Source organism: Bombina bombina, chromosome 2 (assembly GCF_027579735.1).
Source record: "Bombina bombina isolate aBomBom1 chromosome 2, aBomBom1.pri, whole genome shotgun sequence".
In the NCBI taxonomy this organism is placed as follows: Eukaryota; Metazoa; Chordata; class Amphibia; order Anura; family Bombinatoridae; genus Bombina; species Bombina bombina.
Window position 1 is genome coordinate 864,868,759 of NC_069500.1, and position 24,039 is coordinate 864,892,797.

General features: G+C 35.4%; 1 protein-coding gene across 1 annotated transcript in view; it reads left to right on the forward strand.

Annotated features, from left to right (window-relative positions):
• Positions 1 to 307: 307 nt before the first annotated feature.
• The window catches only part of BMP2K (BMP2 inducible kinase), a 479,609-nt gene continuing 455,877 nt past the window's right edge, over positions 308 to 24,039 (forward strand). Inside the window, exon 1 of the mRNA XM_053703190.1 lies at positions 308 to 999. Coding sequence (XP_053559165.1) covers positions 825 to 999 — 175 coding nt within the window. The 5' untranslated portion in view covers positions 308 to 824. The remainder of the gene's footprint in view (positions 1,000 to 24,039) is intronic.

A 24,039-nucleotide genomic window follows, 5' to 3' on the forward strand; every position in this document is an offset into this window, starting at 1 on the left:
CCTCTCTGCCAGTGCCTTTGTACATAATTCTCAGTGTTTATTGTATGTTTACTACATGCTTATGTATAGTGCACATTTATCACGCTATTGCGCGCTTCCCCGTGAGCAATCAATTTTCCTATCTATTCTCAACACATTACTGAGTGAGCTCGCGAGTCGCGACTGCCTCAGCCTCCCCTGCTTTGCTGTCAGTTTCCTGGGCGGGCAAGGAGGAGGAGCTGGCCTGGCAACAGCAGCAGAAGGAGGTTTTTGGCCTCTGAATGGATGAACTTCGGATTCTCCTCTTCCGTTTACCAGCACTTGAACAACCCCAGAAACCAACAACAACAACTAGTTCTGGTGCATTGAAGAAAGGGGAGGAGGGCGGGAGGTATTGGGGGAGGGCAGCATCCTGTATGTGTGACAGATGAGTATCTGGTGGTGAGTGTGTGACATTGTGCTAGCGGCACACTGAGTGCTGCACATACCATGGGACGCTGCATGATTGGTAGATCTTAGCATTGTGTATGTGTGATTGCTGCAGCTCTGTTGTGTACGTCACTGCATTATTGTAGGTGTTACACTTTATTATTGTGCATGTCCTTTAGTTGCTGTGTCTGTGCATGAGGGTGTTACACCTCTGCTGCAACTCAGTGTAATTGCGCCCTTCTCTGCCCGTGAAGCACTGTGGTTTCTTCCCCTTTCTATATGTGACAGCATATGGTGTGCTTGTGATTGGCCATATTAGTGGGGTGTGTGGCACTGATCCCTTGAGTCGCCAGTCTTGGTGCCCACACAATACGGGGTGCTTTTTTTCCTACGCGTTCTGGAAAGGTGACAGCATCATGAAGAAGTTTTCTCGGATGCCCAGGTCCGAGGGAGGTGGTGGAGGAGGTGGTGGTGGTGGATTAAGTCTGGGTGCAGGATCCTCGGGCACTTCTGCCAGTGGAGGGGTGACTGTTGGCAGAGGATTCACCATTGGACGCTACCAAGTCACTGTGGAAGAGCTACTAGCTGAAGGTATTGTCCCATTGTAGTTATTTGTTAAGTTTCTGCATGCTCTGTTTGGCCTGATCATTTGCTTTGTGTTTAATGCAGTAAACAAGAACAAGCAAAAACAATCATCAGTAACTAGTAACTACTATATACCCTAATAAATTAGTGCAACACTGTCCAGCAACGTACATTTATGTTACAGTAGCAAGTATGCAGGTTTGTGTTGCTTAGGTAAAGTCACAATGTACAAAATAAATACAGGGTATAAGAATTGCATTGTTGGTAGTGTAAACAGAACAGTTGTTAATTTGCTGGAATTATTTGCTTTTGGCCATTCATTGTTTTGACCATCTCAACATTCAGGTACCCAGTATGCAGGAATGTGGGTTTTCCAGGGCATTGTTTGGTTTTGAATGAGCAATAATGAGTGTTAGTAAAGCAGATAATACAGAAAAATCTGTCAGATTCTTGGTGATATAAAAGTCCATACATTATTAAAAATGTGATTGATCCTTTTGTTATTGAATATTTAATAAAATTATGTATTAGCATAAATAAAATATTTGCTTTTATATATTTACAGATTTTATAGCAGCTGTGTAATGCCACAGTGTAGCAGTTGAAATCACAGTAATACCTTAAAGGGACATTCCAGCCAAAGTTGGAATCCACACAAATGCATTTCAGTGTTGATCAGAAGCATTTTTGTAATATAAATGCATTAGCAAAAATGCTTCCAATAAAAGCTATAGCTGTTTTAAAAGTGTATTCAAGTATGCACTGTGCACCAGCATTTTAACACACAGCACTTGCTCAGAGAGCATAAGGTGCTTGTACAATCTGGTAATGACTCCATTTGTTAATTGCTGACAGGATTACAAGCCCCACTGGTGCTCTGAGCAGCTGCAGTATTTAAAATGCTGGTGCACTGAGAATAGCTAGCTATGCTCCACATGCACGTGCAGGGAAGATTGTTAACTCTAAAATGCTGATTACTTTTACTAGAAGCATTTTTGACAGTACCTGTATACTGCCAATATTTTTCTATTCAAAGATTTTTGACCGGAACGTCCCTTTAACATTGTTAAAGAACATAGTTTTAGTACATGTGTGAAATCCATGCAGGTTTGTGTTCATGCCAACTTGGTTTAAAAGTATATTACAGAGAATGAACATACAGCAGGTATTAAGCTATATAGGGACCCCATTTTGAATTTTTCACAACCCCATTATAGCCCAGAACAAACCCTTTGTGAAATGGGTATACATTGTGTGTGTGTGTGTGTATGTATGTGTGTATATATATATATATATATATATATATATATATATATATATATATATATGCACACACACACACTCGCATCATATCCCTCATAGCTAAGAGAATTATTAGTGAAAATACTTAAAATTCACTAAAATTAGCTATGTGCCAACCTCACATTAAGCAAAATACAGAAAAGAAAGTTACTAAAACGCAAATACACTCATACATATATACTCATACTTACACACACTCATATACAACACACACTCATGTATAGTACATTATCAAATATTAAGGGCCCCCTTTGAGGTCTGACCCCTTTCTTATATATTTTTTTTCATTTGAACTAAAATCACTGCCAATACTGAATTAGTGTGAACTTTGAAGTCATGACATTAGTGTCTTTTGCATTTCGCTCAAGGAAGTAGGGCAAACAGCAAAGTTTAATATTTGTGTTAAGAAGTTACTCTATGGACTCCTTGTTTTTTTTAAGTTGCCACATAAACTGTTCGTTAAAAAAAACATTATTGTGTGAGACAGATAAATAACGCAAGGTCATATAACAGTCACTACTTTTTTACATGGATTTCACAGTTCATTGTTAGCATGAGATGGCTAATGAAGTATATCTTATTTTTACCATGTGACTGCAATGTCGAAAGCAGCTTAGATAGCGGTCATTTTGCTTTAGCATTGTAACTTTATCAGGTATTTTTTTTTTTCTCTTCTTTTGTAAGCGTGGAAAAGTGTGCACTACTAACTTATGCACTCTGTCTGTAACCTGCTTATGTTTAAAGTATTATATTAAGATGTTATGTGGTAAAAAATGCCTACCTCAGCATCTTAGCTGTAGGTGATAACTGTCTTACTTAGCATATTAAGGGCTCAGAATAAATTGTAAGAGGTAAATTTACCATGACTGCAAGACAGACAGGTTCGCAAGTTGTGAACCTGTCTGTCTGCGAATGCCACTTGTGACGTTTCATCACACAGCAAAATTTATCATTGCACAAGAGGTTTCTCGTGCAATGCCACCCTGCTCCGGCTCAACTAATTGTGCTAGAGCAGGGACTGTCAATCATTCCGAATGAGCGAGTGTCAGGGTGATTGCTCGCGCCACTTCCGAGTTAGCAGAGAGTAAAAAAGAAGCAGTTTTGCTTCTTAAATGTGTGCAACAGACTCGCTTATACGAACCTGCTCCACATTCCTGGAAAAGCTGTGAATTCAGCGTCATAAATTTACCATTTAAAATAGGTTTTGTAGAATTACAAATTTTGGGCAACCCATGGGTTTCCTATTTAGATAAATATGTTCTCTCTTTGATAAATCATTGATTCAAAGAAACTGACTTTCTTCAAACCTAAAGGGACAGTAAACATTGCAGCATTATGTATCAATAGGATAACTTTACCTTTTAAAAATCATTGCAAAATATACATTTATGCTCCAAATGTTCTTACCATTCATGTATAGCCGTCCTCTGGGGGTGCAGTTTTAAATAAATAAATTCATTAAAAGAAAAATACGTGTCACCGTTTTGATGTCTGATCAGATTGTGCTCAGTTGCACTGTGCAACTTCATGTAGTTCACTTCTGTGCTGTGTAAAGCTGTTGTCTTTAGTTTTTAAATGGTATGGCCATCATTATAAAACATAATTCTGCACATGGGATTGCCCAGGTAAAACAGACTTTACCCAAGCAGCTGTGGGTAAAGCCTGATGAACTGTATTTCCCCCATCTACACTATTTCTTTTGCCTGCGCCTGGGGGTGTGTATATACACAGGGCACAAAATTCCAAGCCCTAAGCTACTAGTTAGCCAAAAATGTTACCCGCAAGGCAGAACATAGAGTGATCTAAAATGTCATCACAGAAAATGCAGCATGTCTGCAGAAAGAACAGGAACTGTTAGCACTTTAAATTTTCAGTGCTACTCCACATTAGGCTGTTCTTTTTAAACAGAGCTGTTCTCTGGCTGCATTGTATAAGTTTTCCTTAGCACAGTGCATCCAGAGCAAAGTGCTGTTTGAAGACAACAGTCAAATATGCAGTAGTGCTGCAAAGCAGCAGTGCATTGATTGTTGTCTGGCTCTGAGACTTTTGCAAGCTCGTTCCCTAGCTTTTCACAGTCTGCAAAGCTGTTTTTCTCTGAATGTAAGATGTTCTTATGAGCAATGCACCTTTTTTATTGCTACATTTCTATGTTGGAATAAAAGAAAAGGAAAATTAATTCAAGAGACATTTTACAATTAATTTTCTTGTCTGCAGCTAATATGCAATGCAATTTTAGACTACTGCACTAGATTATACAACTTTAAATATTGCTTTATTCTCCAGTTAACTGGTGCTTTAGTGTAACTGACAAATTTACAATTGTATTTTATTTAAATATGGCCTGCAGAAAAATTTTCACTAAAAAAATCTCATTGCAGAAAGTGAAAAAAAGTTCTGTTTCTGGGCTCGCCACTGTTTATTGCCTGTGTTATGTCTGTCCCTGACTGTTTGCAGCAGGACAGTGAGATAAGATGAAAATGTAAGTTCAAACTCAGTGTAGTTAAATTATAGGAAAGGGGGACACAATAAATAATGAAGTATATATTCTTTTATTACAATCTCATACTGATTAATATCCCAACACTGATTATGGTCAGTCTCTCTAATTTACACATCTTACAAAGTCTGACAATAGTGAGGCATATTCACTAGGTACTGTATCTCCTATAATTTGTCCTCCTTTACCTCAGTAAACTAGATTTATCTGGACTTGCTATGACATTTTAATAAATTATGCAACTTACTGTAATGTTTATGAATAGGACTGTCATTATTTTTGTGTTGTATTTGTTAATTATCATTACCAGCTTTCTGTGTGTGTAATTATAAGTATGATGATTTCAACTGGTAATTATAATAATTACCATAAATATTCAAATGTATTCCTTGCTGATTTCAAAAGCTGTAGAGGTCTCGTATGAACACGAGGAAAAAAAGGGATTGCTTTGTAACAAAGGATCTTAAAGGGACGTTATACTGTAAAATAGTTTTTCCCTTAATGTGTTTCAAATGACTTGTTATACCAGCTGCTGTGTAAAAGATGTATAGGAAATTGTTCACTTTATTTTTTCATAAATTAAATAGCTGGTTTTACTCTTTGAATCCACATCTTGTTAAAATGAGCTGGGCTTGTATGGAGAGCATATTTCCTTTTCTTATCATTCAAATGTTTCCTTATTTTATTAATGTCTGTAGACAATACTAGAACAATTGACATTTAGTACTTACCTCTCCCACTTCCCACTGGGAATTTGGTTTCTTCTGCTTGTCATTTTTAAACATCTTTTTAAATTTATGTCTATTATCTATTTTACTTAGTCCTTTTGGTAGCCTTCATTAAAGCGTAATCTTAGGTACACGTGCATAACAATGTAATACATATTTGGAAACATTGCTGCCATTGAATGCTAAAGACAAATCCACCCTCCTAAGTTTCTATCAGCTTACCTAGGTGTACGCAACAAAGCAAATTAGATAATAGAAGTATATTGAAAGATGTTTAAAATCGCATGCTCTATCTCAACAATGATAGTTTAATTTTGACTGGTGGGTGTAGTTTGGCTATTAAAAAACAATTGCAGCAAGCAATATGTTAATGGATTCATCTGTTTTGCTGTCACATAGTATGTTTATTGCAAGACAGCAAAAAAGGTGCTAAGGGATTCAGTTGTTTTGTACTTGCCTAGTATTTTTATTGCAATACAGAAATAAATGTATAATCATATGGTGTTTACAGTCATACTAAATATGAAAATAAAATGAATGCATTACACTGTTAAACATAGTTATTATACTTTGCTTTATATATATTTGCTACTGGGAATTTCAGAGAAAAAAATACCCAAATCACCAGAGAATTTTTAGCATTTGTGCTATTCCTGCATTTAAACAGAAATAAAGCCTTGTCTTTTTTTTGTTTTGTTTTAATTTACCTTAAAAAATAAAAATAAAAAAAAAATATAAATAAAAATATATATATATAGTAAGTAGATGTCCCAAGGTATCGATGTAGGCCAATTTTGGTATATTTCATGCCACCATTTCATCGCCAAATGAGATCATATAAAAAAATTATCTTTTTCACAAACTTAAGACTACTCACCAAAATTATATACATACTGCTTGTGCAATCATGGCACAAATGGTTGTAAAAGCTTCTCTGGGATCCCCTTTGTTTGGAGATATCAGACATATATGGCTTTGCCTTTGTTTTTTGCTAATTGCAGCTGTGCACCACACTTCTAAAATATTTCGGCAGTTAAAGATAGATAATCCCTTAATTACCCATTCCCCAATTTTGAATAACCAACACAGTTATAATAATACACATTTTACCTCTGTGATTACCTTGTATCTAAGCCTCTGCAGACTGCCCCCTTATTTCAGTTCTTTTCACAGACTTGCATTTTAGCCAATCAGTGCTCACTCCTCTGTAAATTCACGTGCATGAGCTCAATGTTCTATAAATGAAACACATGAACTAATGCCCTCTAGTAGTGGCAAACTTTCAAATTGCATTTAGCTTAGATGCGGCCTTCAAGGTCTAAGAAATTAGCATTTGAACCGTCCTAGGTTTAGCTTTCAACTAAGAATACCAAGAGAACAAAGCAAAATTGGTGATAAAGGTAGATTGGAAAGTTGTTTAAAATGACATGCCATATTTGAATCATGAAAATATTTTTTGGACTTGACTATCCCTTTTAAGGGTTTTACAATAAAGGAACTGTTTGCAAACAATTATTTACACTCCACAGGTAGAATGGACCATTGTTAACACAATAGAGAACATTTTAGTGTAAAATTTAAAGGGATATGAAACTCAAAATATTTCTTTCTTGATTCAGATAGAATATACAATTTTTAAACAACTTTCCAATTTACTTCTATTATCTACTTTGCTTCATTTTCTTGGTATTATTTGTTGAAAAGCAGCAATGCACATACTGAGATCTAGTGAACACATTGGGTGAGCCAATACCATGAGTTATATATGTGGAGCCACCAATCGGCATCTCCAGAGCCTACGTCTTCAACAAAGGATACCAAGACAACAAAACAAATTAGGGACGGTTATAAATGAGCCGAAAAGCAACTTTCTCTGAGGGTTTAGTGTCCCTAAATGAATCCTTCTATTAATGGTTAGTAGTTCTAAATATTCTAATGCCACTTCATTTCTAAAGGTCAGATCTTATTTTCTAACACTGTATATTAAAGTGAGTTATTAAAAGTACTTGAAATTCCCAAATTACTTGAGACAGCTTTAAAAGTTTTGTTTTGCTTTCAATTGTTATTATCTAGAGATCATAGTTTTTTTTTTAAACTAATTATATTTTAGATATTTACTATTTTATATACTTGACACATGCAAATTTGTCAATTTATAATTTTGATTGTAATAAAATAAAGAGCCTGGAGTAAAGTTCTAGAAGTCATGGTCAAGTGTTTCCTGTAAGAGGTTAGAATTTTTTTTAACAACAATTCTATATCATGTGTATGAAAGAGCACTATTTAAACATTAAAAAATATTTCTTGCATAAAAAAATAAAGTTAAAGGGACACTGAACCCAATTTTTTTATTTTGCTATTTAGATAGAGCATGCAATTTTAAGCAACTTTCTAATTTACTCCTATTATCAGTTTTTCTTTGTTCACTTGCTATCTTTATTTGAAAAAGACACATCTAAGCTTCTTTTTTGCTTCAATACACTGGACAGCACTTTTTTTATTGGTGGATTAATTTATCCACCAATCAGCAAGAATAACCCAGGTTATTCACCAAAAATGGGCCGGCATCTAAACTTACATTCTTGAATTTTAAATAAAGATACCAAGAGAATTAAGAAAATTTGATAATAGGAGTAAATTAGATAAGTTGCTTAAAATTGCTTGCTCTAATTGAATCACAAAAGAAAAAAATTGGGTTCAGCGTCCTTTTTAAAGTTGTATATTTTGACTTTGAAGCAAACAGAAAGTGCATTTCTTTGTATTTAACTGGTACTGATTTGCTATCTGCCTAATAAGCAGATCTCCTACTGTTTTATTGGTGGTCAGTGCTATGCCTTGCAAAACATATTTTGTTTCCTCAGTAGATAAACATTTATTTTCTAAAAAGAAACAATAATATGGTTTTTTTTTTTAGTTGCAACAAACTAAAAATACAAACCCCAAAAAAGTATTTTTTTAACCACACATAGAATACAAAGAAAAAAAAAAAGAATAGAAAATGTTATGCTAATTATCAAAACATTGGATTTTTTTAGGGATTTTTTTTGTTGAGGAAATAAACTCTAATATCATGCTATTTTTTTTTGTGTGTCATTGACTTCCTCTTTTTCTAGCCCATAATCTGTAGGCTTTAAAAGGATAGTCTAGTCAAAATTTAAACTTTCATGATTCAGATAGAGCAACTTTTTAATTGACTCTTTTTATGAATTGTTCTTAGTTCTCTTTGTATCTTTATTTGAATGTAAGCCGGCCCATTTTTGGTTCAGCACCTGGGTAGCGCTTGCTGATTGGTGGCTACATTTAGACACCAATCAGAAAGTGCTACCCAGGTGCTGAACCAAGAATGGACCGGCTCCTATGCTTACATTCTTGCTTTTTCAAATAAAGATAGCAAGAGAAAGAAGAAAAATTGATAATAGGAGTAAATTAGAAAGTTGCTTAAAGGGACAGTAAACCCCCCAAAAATTCTTTAATTATTTAGATAGAGAATACCATTTTTAAAAAGTTTCCAATTTACTTCTATTATCAAATTTGTTTGGTTCTCATGATATTCTTTGTTGAAGGGATACCCAGGTAGGTAGCGTGCACATGCCTGAAGCACTACATGACAGGAAATAGTGCTGCCATCTAGTGCCCCTGCTAATGTATAACATTGTTGCAAAACTGCTGCCATATAGTGTTGTGGACACGTGCACACTCATGAGCTTACATCCCAGATTTTCAACAAACGATAACAAGAAAACAAAGAAAATTTGATAACAGAAGTAAATTGGAAAGTTGTTTAAAATTGCATGCTCTATCTGAGTCATGAAATAACAAATTGGGGTTTTATGTCCCTTTAATCACAAAAGAAAATTGGGGGATTCATGTCTCTTAAATAAAATTCTGGTGTTGATAATTTTTGTAATCTTGTTACTATAATACAAGACTAGCAGAAGGGCGGGGCGGCATTTTATTTCAACTTTCTAAGTCAAAAATACATATCCCACTCAAATGAGTTGACATCACATATACAAAAACACCTACAAAAAAACTGCAGTGCCTGAAAAAAATACAACAGTGAAAAAATAGCCAACAGTTAATAATCCATAAAAATATGCACTAAAAAAACCATTGCTAAAATAAGTGGTTTTATTTATTTATTAAAAATAAGTGAAATACATTTTCCGGTGTTCTATATCTTTTTAAACAATAATAAAAAAAAATGAAGTAGACTGTCCCTTTCAATAGGTACTAATCAAATATAGTGTACAACTTTACATTTTGCTTTGGATGTTTTACGCTCATTAAAAACACCTATAGGGCACCTGGTGGAGTAACAAGCAGAATAAGGAAGTTACACATACTAAAGTGCGGGTTATAGGAGGAAGCAAACTGGACACCCCAGTGTGGAAGCCCACACGCACGCTATGACAGAAACAAGTAAGAAAATTTCATCTGAAGAGTAAGTGCATGTTATTTTGCATACATTGTTCACTTTTCATATTTTTGGGCACTTCACCAGATTCTTGCAGATACTTTTGATGGACTAACATGTCGTTATATGGCTGGTATAAGCTAATACATAGTACGTTGCGCATAGGCCTAGTACTATATACTATTGAGTATTCTGTAGAAGCTGATAAGTGGTTGATACAGCCGATAACTAAAAGCAGAAGATTTTTGTCTCTTACTGATTCTTAAGCAGCGCTCTTTTTCTACTGTTTTGTAATCAAATATAGGTTTACAATATTTTCTGTCTTTTAGCTCCCATAAATAAAGGATTTTCCCATCTAAAGTTTTAATTGTAAACCAAAACTTAAAATGAACTTAAAAACTCCTCATAAAAACATAACTCTTAAAAGAATAATAAAAAAAAGATAGGCCTAAACCACATTACAAGCCATCTGTTCCTGTAAAGTGTGGCCCAATTTTCCTCCTCAGTCCACGCCCAGTGAGGACATTGCTTGTTGCAGAACTGGAAATTCATCAACCACAATGTTAGATTACTTTAAAAGGCCATTAAAGGGTCATGAAACCCACATTTTTTTCTGTCATGATTTAGATAGAGCATGCAATTTTAAACAACTTTCTAATTTACTTCTATTATCAAATTTGCTTCATTTTCTTGATATCCTTTGCTGGAAAGCATATCTAGATAGGCTCAGTAGCTGCTGATTGGTGGATGCACATAGATGCCTCGTGTGATTGGCTCACTCATGTGCATTGCTATTTCTTCAACTAAGGATAGCTAAAGAATGAAGCAAATTAGATAATAGACGTAAATTGGAAAGTTGTTTAAAATTGTATTCTCTATCTGAATCATGAAAAATAATTGTTTGGGTTTAATGTCCCTTTAAATATAGTAGAATTGCATAATCGACAGATGTATAATATAAAGAAAATGCTTACTTTCAATATCAAACAAGTAATTTGAAGAATTTCAAGGTTTCCTTTCATTACCCTATCCACTCTATCACCTGACAACTGTTAGCCAATCACAGACTCATGCATGTATGTAAGCTGTGAACTCTGCTTTTCAACAAAGGATACCAAGTGAATTACGTAAAATTCATTATTGAAGTAATTTCTCTTAAATGCCTAAATGAAGAACGTTTCATTTTGACTATCAAGATCCTTTAAAGTTCCTCAAACATCTACAGTTATAAAGTCTGTCATGATGAGTAAAAATGAGAGAAGGCCTTTACTAATTTCAAGCAGTGTTTTTTGGTCACTTGCAGAAGAAATCATGCATCAATTAAAATGTATTATCACTTGACTGTGAGAAGATAGACTGGGTGATAATGTCAAGTAATATAACATAAAGTAAATCTTAGAAACCATGTAAAAGACACATACTTAAAGGGGCAGTAAACTTACAAACTAATGTTATATAACTCTGCACATAGTGCAGAATTATATAACATTAGCTTACCGGCAGATGTATACATTAAAAGTATTACAGAAAACTTTCATGTAAAAGTTCATTTTATGAGAACGCCGCTCCTTGCTCTACTGAGTGGGTTTGGTTTTTTACACAGCACATCAAGGCAACACTGTCTAGTCGCAGTGTGCCCGGTCGCGCCATTAAAATGAATGTAGCTTGCTCCCGCTCTGCTCTAGTAGTGGGAGCGAGTTACATTCATTTTAATGGCGTGGCCAGGCACACTGTGACTAGACAGTGTTGCCACAATGCGCTGTGTAAAAAAACCAGACCCGCTTAGTAGAGCAAGGAGCAGCGTTCTGGTAAAATTATCTTTTACATTAAATTTTTCTGCAATACTTTTTAATGTATACATCTGCCAGTAAGCTAATGTTATATAATTCTGCACTATGTGCAGAATTATTTAACATTAGTTTGTAAATTTACTGCCCCTTTAAAGGAGTAGTCTACTCAAAATTAAACGTTCATGATTCAGATAGCGCATGCAATTTTAAAGGGACAGTCAAGTCCAAACAAAACTTTCATGATTTAAATAGGGCATGTAATTTTAAACAACTTTCCAATTTACCTTATTCACCAATTTTGCTTTGTTCACTTGGTATTCTTAGTTAAAAGCTAAACCTAGGAGGTTCATATGCTAATTTCTTAGACCTTGAAGATTGCCTCTAATCCGAATGCATTTTGACCACTAGAGGGCATTAGTTCATGTGTTTCATATAGATAACATTGAGTTCATGAACGTGAAGTGATCTAGGAGTGAGCACTGATTGGCTAAAATGCAAGTCTGTCTAAAGAACTGAAATAAGGCGGCAGTCAGCAGAAGCTTAGATACAAGGTAATTACAGAGTTAAAACGTGTATTATTATAACAGTGTGGGTTATGCAAAACTGGGGAATGGGTAATAAAGGGATTATCTTTCTTTTTAAACAACAAAAATTCTGGTGTTGACTGTCCCGTTAATATACAACACATGGGTGTGGAAAATGTGCCCTACTGCCATTGTACTCAAATGGTTAAAAATATATGTAATCTGACAGTAATAATTGTTGCATAACGGTAATTTCAGTCACGGGTTTAACCTTCCTTTTCCTGCTTTTGCAAGTTTTATAATGGATTCAAGCCTGCATACATTTTTATTAACTATATAGGATTCAGTTAAAAATTAGAACAAAAGTCCAATTTTTCTTGATGTCTTTTTGAAATATAAAGTTAAATATAGCAGCAAGGAACTGGGAAGGAAATTAAATTAACTAAAGGGAGAAAAGAAATTATTAACAAATTATAAATGATGACTTTATGTATAAAATGTACTCTGAGTTGGCAACATAATCACATGGTTTACACAGGGCTACATAGTTAAAGGGATATGAAACACACATGTTCTGTCGGAATCACAGAAGAACATTTTTGGGTTTCATATCCCTTTAATGAAGCTTTATGTGACATCTGCATTGATAGCTCTGTTATGACTGTTAGTATTAAAGGGTCACGAAACCACATTTTTTTTCTTTCTTGATTCAGTTAGAGAATACAATTTTAAACAACTCTCCAGTATACATGTCGCATCAAATTAGCTTTTTTCTCTTGGTATCTTTGTTGAAGGAGCAGCATTGAAAATGGGAGCTAGCTGAACACATCTGGTGAGCCATGACAAGAACAAAAGTAACCAAGAGAATGAAGCAAACTTGACAATAGAAGTAAATTGGAAAGTTAAATTATTATTTTTTCTGGATCATGAAATTAATTTGGACTTTTTTTGTGAAGGTGAATGCCATATTAAAGTTGTATAGTAATACAGTAGGGGGGGATATTTTACATATGAATACATATAAAATAATTTAAAAACTTAATGGCTAGAATTGTAATTTTTGGAAACATGACTCATGGGATTTATCAAACTCTGACTTAAAGGGACAGTCTACTTGTTTTTTTTTATTGTTTAAAAAGATAGCTAATGCCTTTACTACCCATTCCCCAGCTTTGCATAACCAATATTTTTATATTAATATACTTTATAACCTCTATGTTTGCCTGTTTCTAAGCCCTAGCAGGCCACCCATTATCTCAGTGCTTTTTTAAATTTTGCACACCAGCTAGAGTGTGCCATTTCATGTGTGCCATATAAATAACATTGTGCTCACTCAAGTGGAGAATGTTAATGGTTATGCAAGAATCAGCACTGATTGGCTAAAATGCAAGATTGTAAAAAGCACTGAAATAAGGGGCAGTCTGCAGTGGCTCAGATACAAGGTAATCATAGAGTTGAACAGTGTATTAATATAACTGTGTTGGTTATGCAAAACTGGGGAATGGGTAATAAAGGGATTATCTAAACATTTACTATATTCAAGTAGACTGTCCCTTTAACAGCTTCTGCTTACTAACTTTAGAATCATTGGCTATATCAGAAGTCTCATACATTTTTGAAAGTGTGTCCAGTAAAATGCTTTTAGATGCCCGTGGTCCATTTTGTTATTTTAAAGGGACATGCTTTTTTTTCCTTCTCTTTATAAATTCTCTCTCACTCTCTCAGCAAATTTATATACTACACTTTTGTGATCAGCTAATGTTTGATACACCTTTATATTTTTACCCTCAAATGTCACATGCATTTCAAAACCAATAAAACACTGCCTTCATGCAAAAATTACAAATATGTACAATACATTGGCTTCCCAAAACGATGCTGCATATTTTAATTGATACTCAAAATATTAAATTTTTTTTTTTTTTTTTTTAATTGATCATCAGCTTCTTTGCTTTTTAAAAGAATTTTCAAAATAACATTTGGAAAAGCAAATCTTTAAAATATTTAATATTGGTTAGTCTGGTATTTTTACTATGGTGCATATTTTGTTTAATTGTGCGATTTATTATGCATGGTTGTGCATTTTTTGCAATAATAATTCTGATACTGTTAGTAGAACATTATTTCTTAAGATCAGGGAAAAAAGTGTCATAGAAAATGTAAATATGCAATAATAAAGATAAAAATGTTTCATTATAGTTTTAAGCCAGGGTTTGACAAATTTATATGAATTTAAAAGTCAAACAGAATATTTAAAATCTGGCCACACACATTTCTTTAACACATTTTAAAATATGTGACAAACAAATTATCCAAACTTACTTTATATTGAGCATACTACTACTATTATCATATTTTCTTCATTCTCTTGGTATCATTTGTTGAAGGAGCAGCAGTGCACTACTGAGATTTAGATGAGCCAATGACAAGAGGCATATATGTGCAGGGACTGATTAGCAGCTATTTTCCAGTAGTGCATTGCTGCTCACACACACTTTCTTACAACAGACACACACCACACACATTCTCTTTCAATATGCACACACACCACACACATTCTCTTTCAATGTGCACACACACCACACACACACACACACACACACCACACACACTCTAATAGCAGACACACGCACCACACACACTCTCTTACAGCAGACACACACACTCTCTTACAACAGACACACACCACACACACTCTTACAACACACACACACCACACACTCTCTTACAACACACACCACACACTCTCTTACAACACACACACACACCACAGACTCTCTTACAACAGACACACACACCACACACTCTGTTACAACACACACACACTCTCTTACAACAGACACAAACACCACACACACCACATACACTCTCCTACAACACACACATGGTATTGCAACCCAATAATAGTTCCCAGCTTGTAGTTTGAAGAACCCTGCTCTATCTGAACCATGAAAGTTTATTTTTCTACTTTATTTCCCCCTTTTACTCTGCAATTGTAGTGCAAAAGCAGTCATGAACAACACTAAAATAAACAAATAAAACTTTCTTTATAAACACTGGAATTGAAATTTCATATCATTTACATGTCATGAAATATTATTCTTTTTGTTTTTATATTATTATTATTTATCTTACTTGGTATATCCAGTCCACGGTTTCATCCTTACTTGTGGGATATTCTCAATCCCTACAGGAAGTGGCAAAGAGAGCACACAGCAAAGCTGTCCATATAGCTCCCCTCAGGCTCCGCCCCCCAGTCATTCTCTTTGCCGCTCTAACAAGTAGCATCTCCATGGGAGGGTAAAGAGTATGTGGTGTTAGATTTGTAGTTTTTATTTCTTCAATCAAGAGTTTGTTATTTTAAAATAGTGCCGGTTTGTACTATTTACTGGGGCAGAAAGTGATGAAGATTTCTGCTGAGAGGAAAAGATTTTAGCATGTTGTAACTAAAATCCACTGCTGTTCCCACACAGGACTGTTGAGTACCGGAGAACTTCAGTTGGGGGGAACAGTTTGCAGGCTTAACTGCTTAAGGTATGCTCAGTCATTTTTTCTAACAAGACCCGGTAATGCTAGAAGACTGATAGAAATCCCCATGTGGGAAGGTAAGCCATTTTCTGAGACGCAGTATAGAAGGATGGCTTCAGTTAAGGGCTTAAATACTGGTAGACACTGTGATGGGCTAAATCGATTACTTTATTAGGGTAATCTTATATTTGTTCAAGTGTTTTAGACGTTGGGAACACTTTTGGGGTTTTTATTACGCCTGGCATATTGTAAGACACCTAATCTGACTCAGGAAGGCCCCATAACTCCGGAATGAAGAGGGAGGGGGCCTCATTTTCGCGCCTCAGTTGCGCAGTTGTTTTCCAAAGCAGCTTCATGCAGCTTCACGTGTAGAGTCCTGAGAGTGCAGGAGGACTTCAGGGAGGCTTATATTCTTCTACAAATAACCCAAAAGGAAGGTAGGGCCACAGCAAAGACTGTGGCACCGTGCTGTAGTGTTTTAAACCGGTAGTTTACTTCAATTGGCTCCGGTTTGGGCAATAAGGGGTTAATTAATTTGAAAATTTATGTGCAATCATTTCAAAGCATTGGGATCATGTGGTGAAAATTTCATAAAGATCGGATGTTTTTTGGTGTTTTGGTAAAAAAGTGTGTGCTTTTTATTATTTAAAGGCACAGTAACGTTTCAAGTATTCAACGTAACTGTTGAATACTTGCCGAGTTCTTCATTCCATTCCTCTGCCTTCTGTGGCTCAGTGCATGGAGGTAATCGGTTTAATGGTTGCGGCAATGGACGTAGTCCCCTTTGCCCGAATTCATCTCAGACCACTGCAACTGTGCATGCTCAAACAGTGGAATGGGGATTATGCAGATTTGTCTCCTCAAATACAAATGGACCAGAAAACCAGAGACTCTCTTCTCTGGTGGTTGTCTCAGGATCACCTGTCTCAGGGAATGAGTTTCCGCAGACCGGAGTGGATCATTGTCACGACCGATGCCAGTCTGTTAGGCTGGGGTGCGGTCTGGGACTCCTTGAAAGCTCAGGGTCTATGGTCTCGGGAAGAATCTCTTCTCCCGATAAACATTTTGGAACGCTCCAGGCGTGGCCTCAACTAGCGGAGGCCAAATTCATCAGATTTCAGTCGGAGAACATCACGACTGTAGCGTACATCAATCATCAGGGAGGAACAAAGAGTTCCCTAGCGATGAAGGAAGTATCCAAGATCATCAAATGGGCGGAGAATCACTCCTACCATCTATCTGCAATTCACATCCCAGGGGTAGACAACTGGGAGGCGGATTTTCTAAGTCGTCAGACTTTCCATCAGGGGGAGTGGGAACTCCACCCAGAGGTTTTTGCTCAGCTGACCCAGCTATGGGGCATTCCAGAATTGGATCTGATGGCGTCCCGTCAGAACACCAAACTTCCCCTTTACGGATCCAGATCCAGGGATCCCAAGGCGGCATTGATAGATGCATTAATAGCGCCTTGGTCATTCAGTCTAGCTTATGTCTTTCCACCGTTTCCTCTTCTCTCTCGGCTAGTAGCCAGAATCAAACAGGAGAAGGCTTCGGTAATTTTGATAGCACCTGCGTGGCCACGCAGGACTTGGTATGCAGACCTAGTGGACATGTCATCGGTCCCACCATGGAAACTGCCATCGAGGCAGGATCTTCTAATTCAAGGTCCTTTCAAGCATCCAAATCTAGTTTCTCTGCAACTGACTGCTTGGAGATTGAACGCTTAATCCTAGCTAAGCGTGGTTTCTCTGAATCAGTTATAGATACTCTGATACAGGCCAGAAAGCCTGTTACCAGGAAAATTTACCATAAGATATGTCGAAAATATCTTTGTTGGTGTGAATCCAAGGGTTACTCGTGGAGTAAGGTTAGGATTCCAAGGATATTGTCTTTTCTCCAAGAAGGATTGGAGAAAGGTCTGTCAGCTAGTTCCTTAAAGGGACAGATATCTGCTCTGTCTATCCTGTTACATAAGCGTCTGGCAGCTGTACCAGATGTTCAGGTGTTTGCACAGGCCCTAGTTAGAATCAAGCCTGTTTACAAGCCTGTGGCTCCTCCATGGAGTCTAAATTTAGTTCTTTCAGTTCTTCAAGGGGTTCCGTTTGAACCTTTGCATTCCATAGATATTAAGTTATTATCTTGGAAAGTTTTGTTTTTAGTAGCCATTTCTTCTGCTCGAAGAGTTTCTGAATTGTCTGCTTTGCAGTGTAATTCACCCTATATGGTGTTCCATGCAGATAAGGTTGTTTTGCGTACCAAACCTGGTTTCCTTCCAAAAGTGGTTTCTAATAAGAATATTAACCAGGAAATCATTGTTCCTTCTCTGTGTCCTAATCCAGTTTCTAAGAAGGAACGACTTTTACACAATCTTGATGTGGTTCGTGCTTTGAAATTCTATTTAAAAGCAACTAAAGATTTCAGACAAACATCATCCTTGTTTGTTGTCTATTCTGGTAAGAGGAGAGGTCAGAAAGCGACTGCTACCTCTCTTTCCTTCTGGCTGAAAAGCATCATCCGATTGGCTTATGAGACTGCTGGACAGCAGCCTCCTGAATGAATTACAGCTCATTCCACCAGAGCTGTGGCTTCCACATGGGCTTTCAAGAATGAGGCTTCTGTTGAACAGATTTGTAAGGCAGCGACTTGGTCTTCACTGCATACATTCGCCAAATTTTACAAATTCGATACTTTTGCTTCTTCGGGGGCTATTTTTGGGAGAAAGGTTTTACAAGCAGTGGTGCCTTCCATTTAGGTTACCTAACTTGTTCCCTCCTTTCATCCGTGTCCTAAAGCTTTGGTATTGGTATCCCACAAGTAAGGATGAAACCGTGGACTGGATACACCAAGTAAGAGAAAACAGAATTAATGCTTACCTGATAAATTACTTTCTCTTACGGTGTATCCAGTCCACGGCCTGCCCTGACAATTCGGTCAGGTTCAAATTTAATTTTTAAAATAACTACAGTCACCACTGCACCCTATGGTTCTCCTTTTTCTCCTAACCGTCGGTCGAATGACTGGGGGGTGGAGCCTGAGGGGAGCTATATGGACAGCTTTGCTGTGTGCTCTCTTTGCCACTTCCCGTAGGGATTGAGAATATCCCACAAGTTAGGATGAAACCGTGGACTGGATACACTGTAAGAGAAAGTAATTTATCAGGTAAGCATAAATTCTGTTTTTTTTTTTTTTAAATCATAAATTTTTTTAAAAACTTTCTTATCTTACAGGCCATACATAAACAGGCAGTGGGCCGATTTAGCGTTTAGGCCATAGTTTGCCTTCCCATCTAATTAGGAGACAGAAGTAACACTACAGGTATTTTGTCAACCTAGCACCTGATATTTGTCAGACAAACTCTTGTACTGTATCTGTATTATATGGTTAATGAATGTTGTTTTCATATGAATCATAATTCATTTATCTCTACTGTTAAATAATCTCATTTATTTTATGTTGTTTGCATCATCCAGACTAACAGAATATATCATTTTTGCTGCCTTTTAAAAATAAATAAAAAGGAAATAAGCTTTTTACACAGGATAAAGAAAAAACAAAACATTTTAGTGCAAATGAGGCACACTGTCAAAGTTTAAGAATGTGTGAAAGTGCTATGTGCAGATGAAAATATTTTGTATTATGCAAAACCATACAATTTAGTTATGTATTTAAAGCAAAGACTGAGGGATATATTTTTTTAAATAGACATTCTATTGTAATGATAAAATGCTCAAATGCTTTAGAACAGGGCTTGGCAAACCCAGGCAGCCACTGGCACCTTTTATTTGGCACATATTGTCCTGGTTTAGAGTCCCCAAGACACCCATGATTGCTCCCTCTTCCCCCCAACAGCCGCCACACCTAAAATGTAACTTGTGTATCCTTTCTATGCCTCACAGCTGTGAAATACAATAATAATCCAGCTTTTTTTGTTTTATTATATAATGTGTTTGTGTGTGTGTGTAGATATACATATTTATCTAAATTCTAACTGCATACCCAACATCCTCATTTCAACTTAACCCTTACTGAGACAACTCCAGACCCCCACCACAACTTAAAGGGACATGAAACCCTTTTTTTCATGATTCAAATAAAGTTGATCTTTTATTTACAGAATCTCTTGAAGGATCTCGTAGAACTTAGGGATTTTTTTTTATCTTGTAGAGGATTTCATCAGAGCAAAGCTTGAGGTATACGACAGACAACTCTGCAAAGTTCACTTTTACCCTTTTTTTTACAGTTATCGCAGGATATATACAGACCGTATATACAGGATATATACAGACCAGTAAATACAGTAGATTTGCATAATCAACAAATGCATGGTAAAAAGACAATGCAATAGCACTAAGTCTGCACTAGGGATGGGCGAATGTGGTGAAAGTGTAATTTGTTTGGTAGAACGAATAGTCCTGTGGACATTCGTTTTGGACAATCGAATGTTGATAGAAATGAAAATCCATTAAAATTTGGTAATCAAATGTTATTTTCATTTTTCAATGTTCATAATTAAAGGGACAGTCTACACCAGAATTGTAATTGTTTAAAAAGATAGATAATCCCTTTATTACCCATTCCCTAGTTTTGCATAACCAACACAGTTACATTAATACACTTTTTACCTCTGTGATTACCCTGTATCTAAGCCTCTGCAAACTGTCCCCTTTTGATAGACATCCATTTTAACCAATTAGAGCTGGCTCACTGGAACTCCACGTGCCTGAGCACAGTGTTATCTATATGACACTTACAAACTAACATCCTCTATTGGTGAAAAACTGTTAAAATGCCCTAAGAGAAGATGTGGCCTTCAAGGGCTTAGAAATTAGCCTATGAGCCTGAATCATCAAGTTTATTTTGGACTAGACTATCCCTTTAAATCGAATATCCACATTCGAAATTTCGAATGTAACATTTGATTTAACAAATACTATTAAGAAGTTCAATAGTTCATGTGGTAGGGAATTTAGTAAATTGATACATAATAGATATAAATATATTAGACGGTTTCTATTTCAAATATTGCATCATTTAAATATTACATTTAAAGTGAAGGTAAACTTTCACGAATGAGTGCCTGGTTTTTAAAAATATTACTAAAAACAGGGGAACTTTCATTCATGAAAGTTTACATTTCACAGTTTTTATTAAAATACTTAGCCTTTCCTTCTTGCAAGCTGGAGCAGCGATTTGCCCGCCTGCAGCTCGTCTCTTCTTACGTCAGCAATGACAAATCCGGCTTCCTCCAATCACAGCGTTGCCTCAGGCATTGATTCCCCTGGGGGGAAAGCCGTGATTGGAGGATGCCATATTTGTCATTGCTGACTTAAGAAGAGACAAGTGGCAGGAGGGAGAATCGCTTCTCTGGCTTCAAGTAGAAAAGGTAAGTATTTAAAAAAAACTAAACTGGTGAAACGTAAACTTTCATGAATGAAAGTGCCCCTGTTTTTAGTAATATTTTTAAAAACTGGGCACTCATTTGTGAAAGTTTACCTTCACTTTTAAAGAGAGCATTAGAAATACTATTACAAGTTTATAGATTAAAAATTTTCTAATTAGAATATTGCATAATTCGAATTGAATATAACATTTAAAGAAAGCAATAGACATACTATTATATTAAACTAATGTTAGAATGTTGTGCAAACATTAAATTTCTATACGAACGAATGTTAAAATTTGTTTAATTTTTTGAATGTTGCAAAACATTCGCCCATACATAGTCTGAATTTTAAATGAGATTTTTTTTCTGACAAATTCTAAAGTTATGTATATTTCCACTCCCCCTGTATCATGTGACAGCCATCAGCCAATCACAAATGCATACACCTATAGTCTGTGAATTCTTGCACATGCTCAGTAGTAGCTGTTGACTCAAAAAGCGTAAATATAAAAAGACTGCACATTTTGTTAATGGAAGTAATTTGGAAAGTTGTTTAAAACTGTTGCTCTATCTTAATCATGAAAGTTTAATGTTGACTTGAGTGTCCCTTTTAACATACAGTGAAAAAAAGGTTTCCTTTAAACCTGTTGGCTAAAATGTTTTTAATTAACTTGCCTGCTTTAGTTATACAGATTAAAATATCTTTAATGTAGGACTCTCCGCTTACTGTTTTGTAGTTAACCAGACAGGAGAAAATGTGTGATGTGTGAATAGCAAAAGTGATGTGTGAATGGTAATCTACAGTTCATATTTCAAGCTTAAAAAAAATTTTTTTTTGTTCCGGTGAATGATATAATTTAATTCCCACTTTCATTTTGCCTCCCACCTAAAGATATGTTAGAAGTAATTAATGTCTGGATCTTACATTTCAAGGTATTAGCAAAATTGGAGGTTATCACTCATTCATACATTGAAAGATGAAAGCTGTGTTTCTTTGAAATATCCCTGCAGTTTTTCCCACACTGTTTTCTTTATTTCTCCATTCAAAAACTATTTTTTTTTTTTTTAAATGTGTTTAGTCAATTAAAATTTGTTTTACTGGTGTTACTAAAATAAAATAAAAAAAGTTATTCCTTTTGCTTTTAGGTAAAAATGTGTTTGCAATACGCATATATACAGGCGTACCTTGGGGGTATTGTATCTGGTTCCAGACCACCGCAATAAAGCGACTATAGCAATATAGTGAGCCACACTAATTTTTTGTTTTGTTTCCCAGTGCATATAATAGTTATATTTACACTATACTGTAGTCTATTAATGTGTTATAGCATTATGTCTAAAAAAAATACTTTATTTCTAAAAAATGCTAACCATCATCTGAGCCCTCAGAGAGTCATAATCTTTTTGCTGGTGGTGTAGGTGTGTGTGTGTGTATATATGTATGTGTGTGTGTGTGTGTATGTGTATATATATATATATATATATATATATATATATATATATATATATATATATATATATATATATATATATATATATATATATATATATATATATATATAATTTGTGTGTGTGTGTATGTATGTATATATATAGCGCTGCGGAATCTGTTGGCGCTCTACAAATAATCGATAATAATAATGTGTATTTGTATGTATTATTTATATGTTATAAAAACACGTGTTTGTGTGTATGTGTGTATATATATATATATATATATATATATATATATATATATATATATATATATATATATGGGCGATACGTACAGCGATGTAAGTAGATAATTCCTCTCTATGTCCCTGTATTTGGGATAGTCTGTACATTGTGGGTATATATATATATATATATATATATATATATATATATATATATATATTTTTTTTTATATATATATATATATATATATTTATATATACTTTGCACCACTACGAAACTAGCAATAACCCATACTACCCTACGCTTCATGGCTATCAGTTCTGTTATAATTCTGTGCCCATATACAGACTATGATACACAATAAACGCATTTTAGTATCACAAACCAACACCTCTGCAGATGAATAAGGGTGTGATATGCACGGTGTAATTCTTCACTCAAAGGTTCACAATTTATTGTTGAAATATGCTTGTGTTATTATTTCTGTAATTGTGCATTTTGCTTAAGTTATGGATGTTCTGATTATTTCAACATTTTATATTTTTGTTTCTTTCATTGTTGGGTTTCCCTTGGTAACAGTGAGTGCTGTATGTGATCACCATGACAACCACATTTTGGCTCAATTTTGTATGTTGGGGATGGGGCTTATCATCTTTTATTATGTTTGTTATTTTACTGTTTGTTTGGTCTGAGGAAGGGGTGTTGTACCCCGAAACGTCACTTATATAAAGTTTTTTCCATATAAGCCCAGTGAGTGTGGATATTTTTGTTGCATTTGAATTGAATCCACATTTCCTGACACCCTGGGACGTAATATATATATATATATATATATATATATATATATATATATATCCAGGGACGTTATATATATATATATATATATTTCTCCAACATTGGTGTGTCCGGTCCACGGCGTCATCCTTACTTGTGGGATATTCTCTTCCCCAACAGGAAATGGCAAAGAGTCCCAGCAAAGCTGGCCATATAGTCCCTCCTAGGCTCCGCCCACCCCAGTCATTCTCTTTGCCGTTGCACAGGCAACATCTCCACGGAGATGGTTAAGAGTTTTTTGGTGTTTAAATGTAGTTTTTATTCTTCTATCAAGTGTTTGTTATTTTAAAATAGTGCTGGTATGTACTATTTACTCTGAAACAGAAAAGGATGAAGATTTCTGTTTGTGAGAGGAAGATGATTTTAGCAGACAGTAACTAAAAT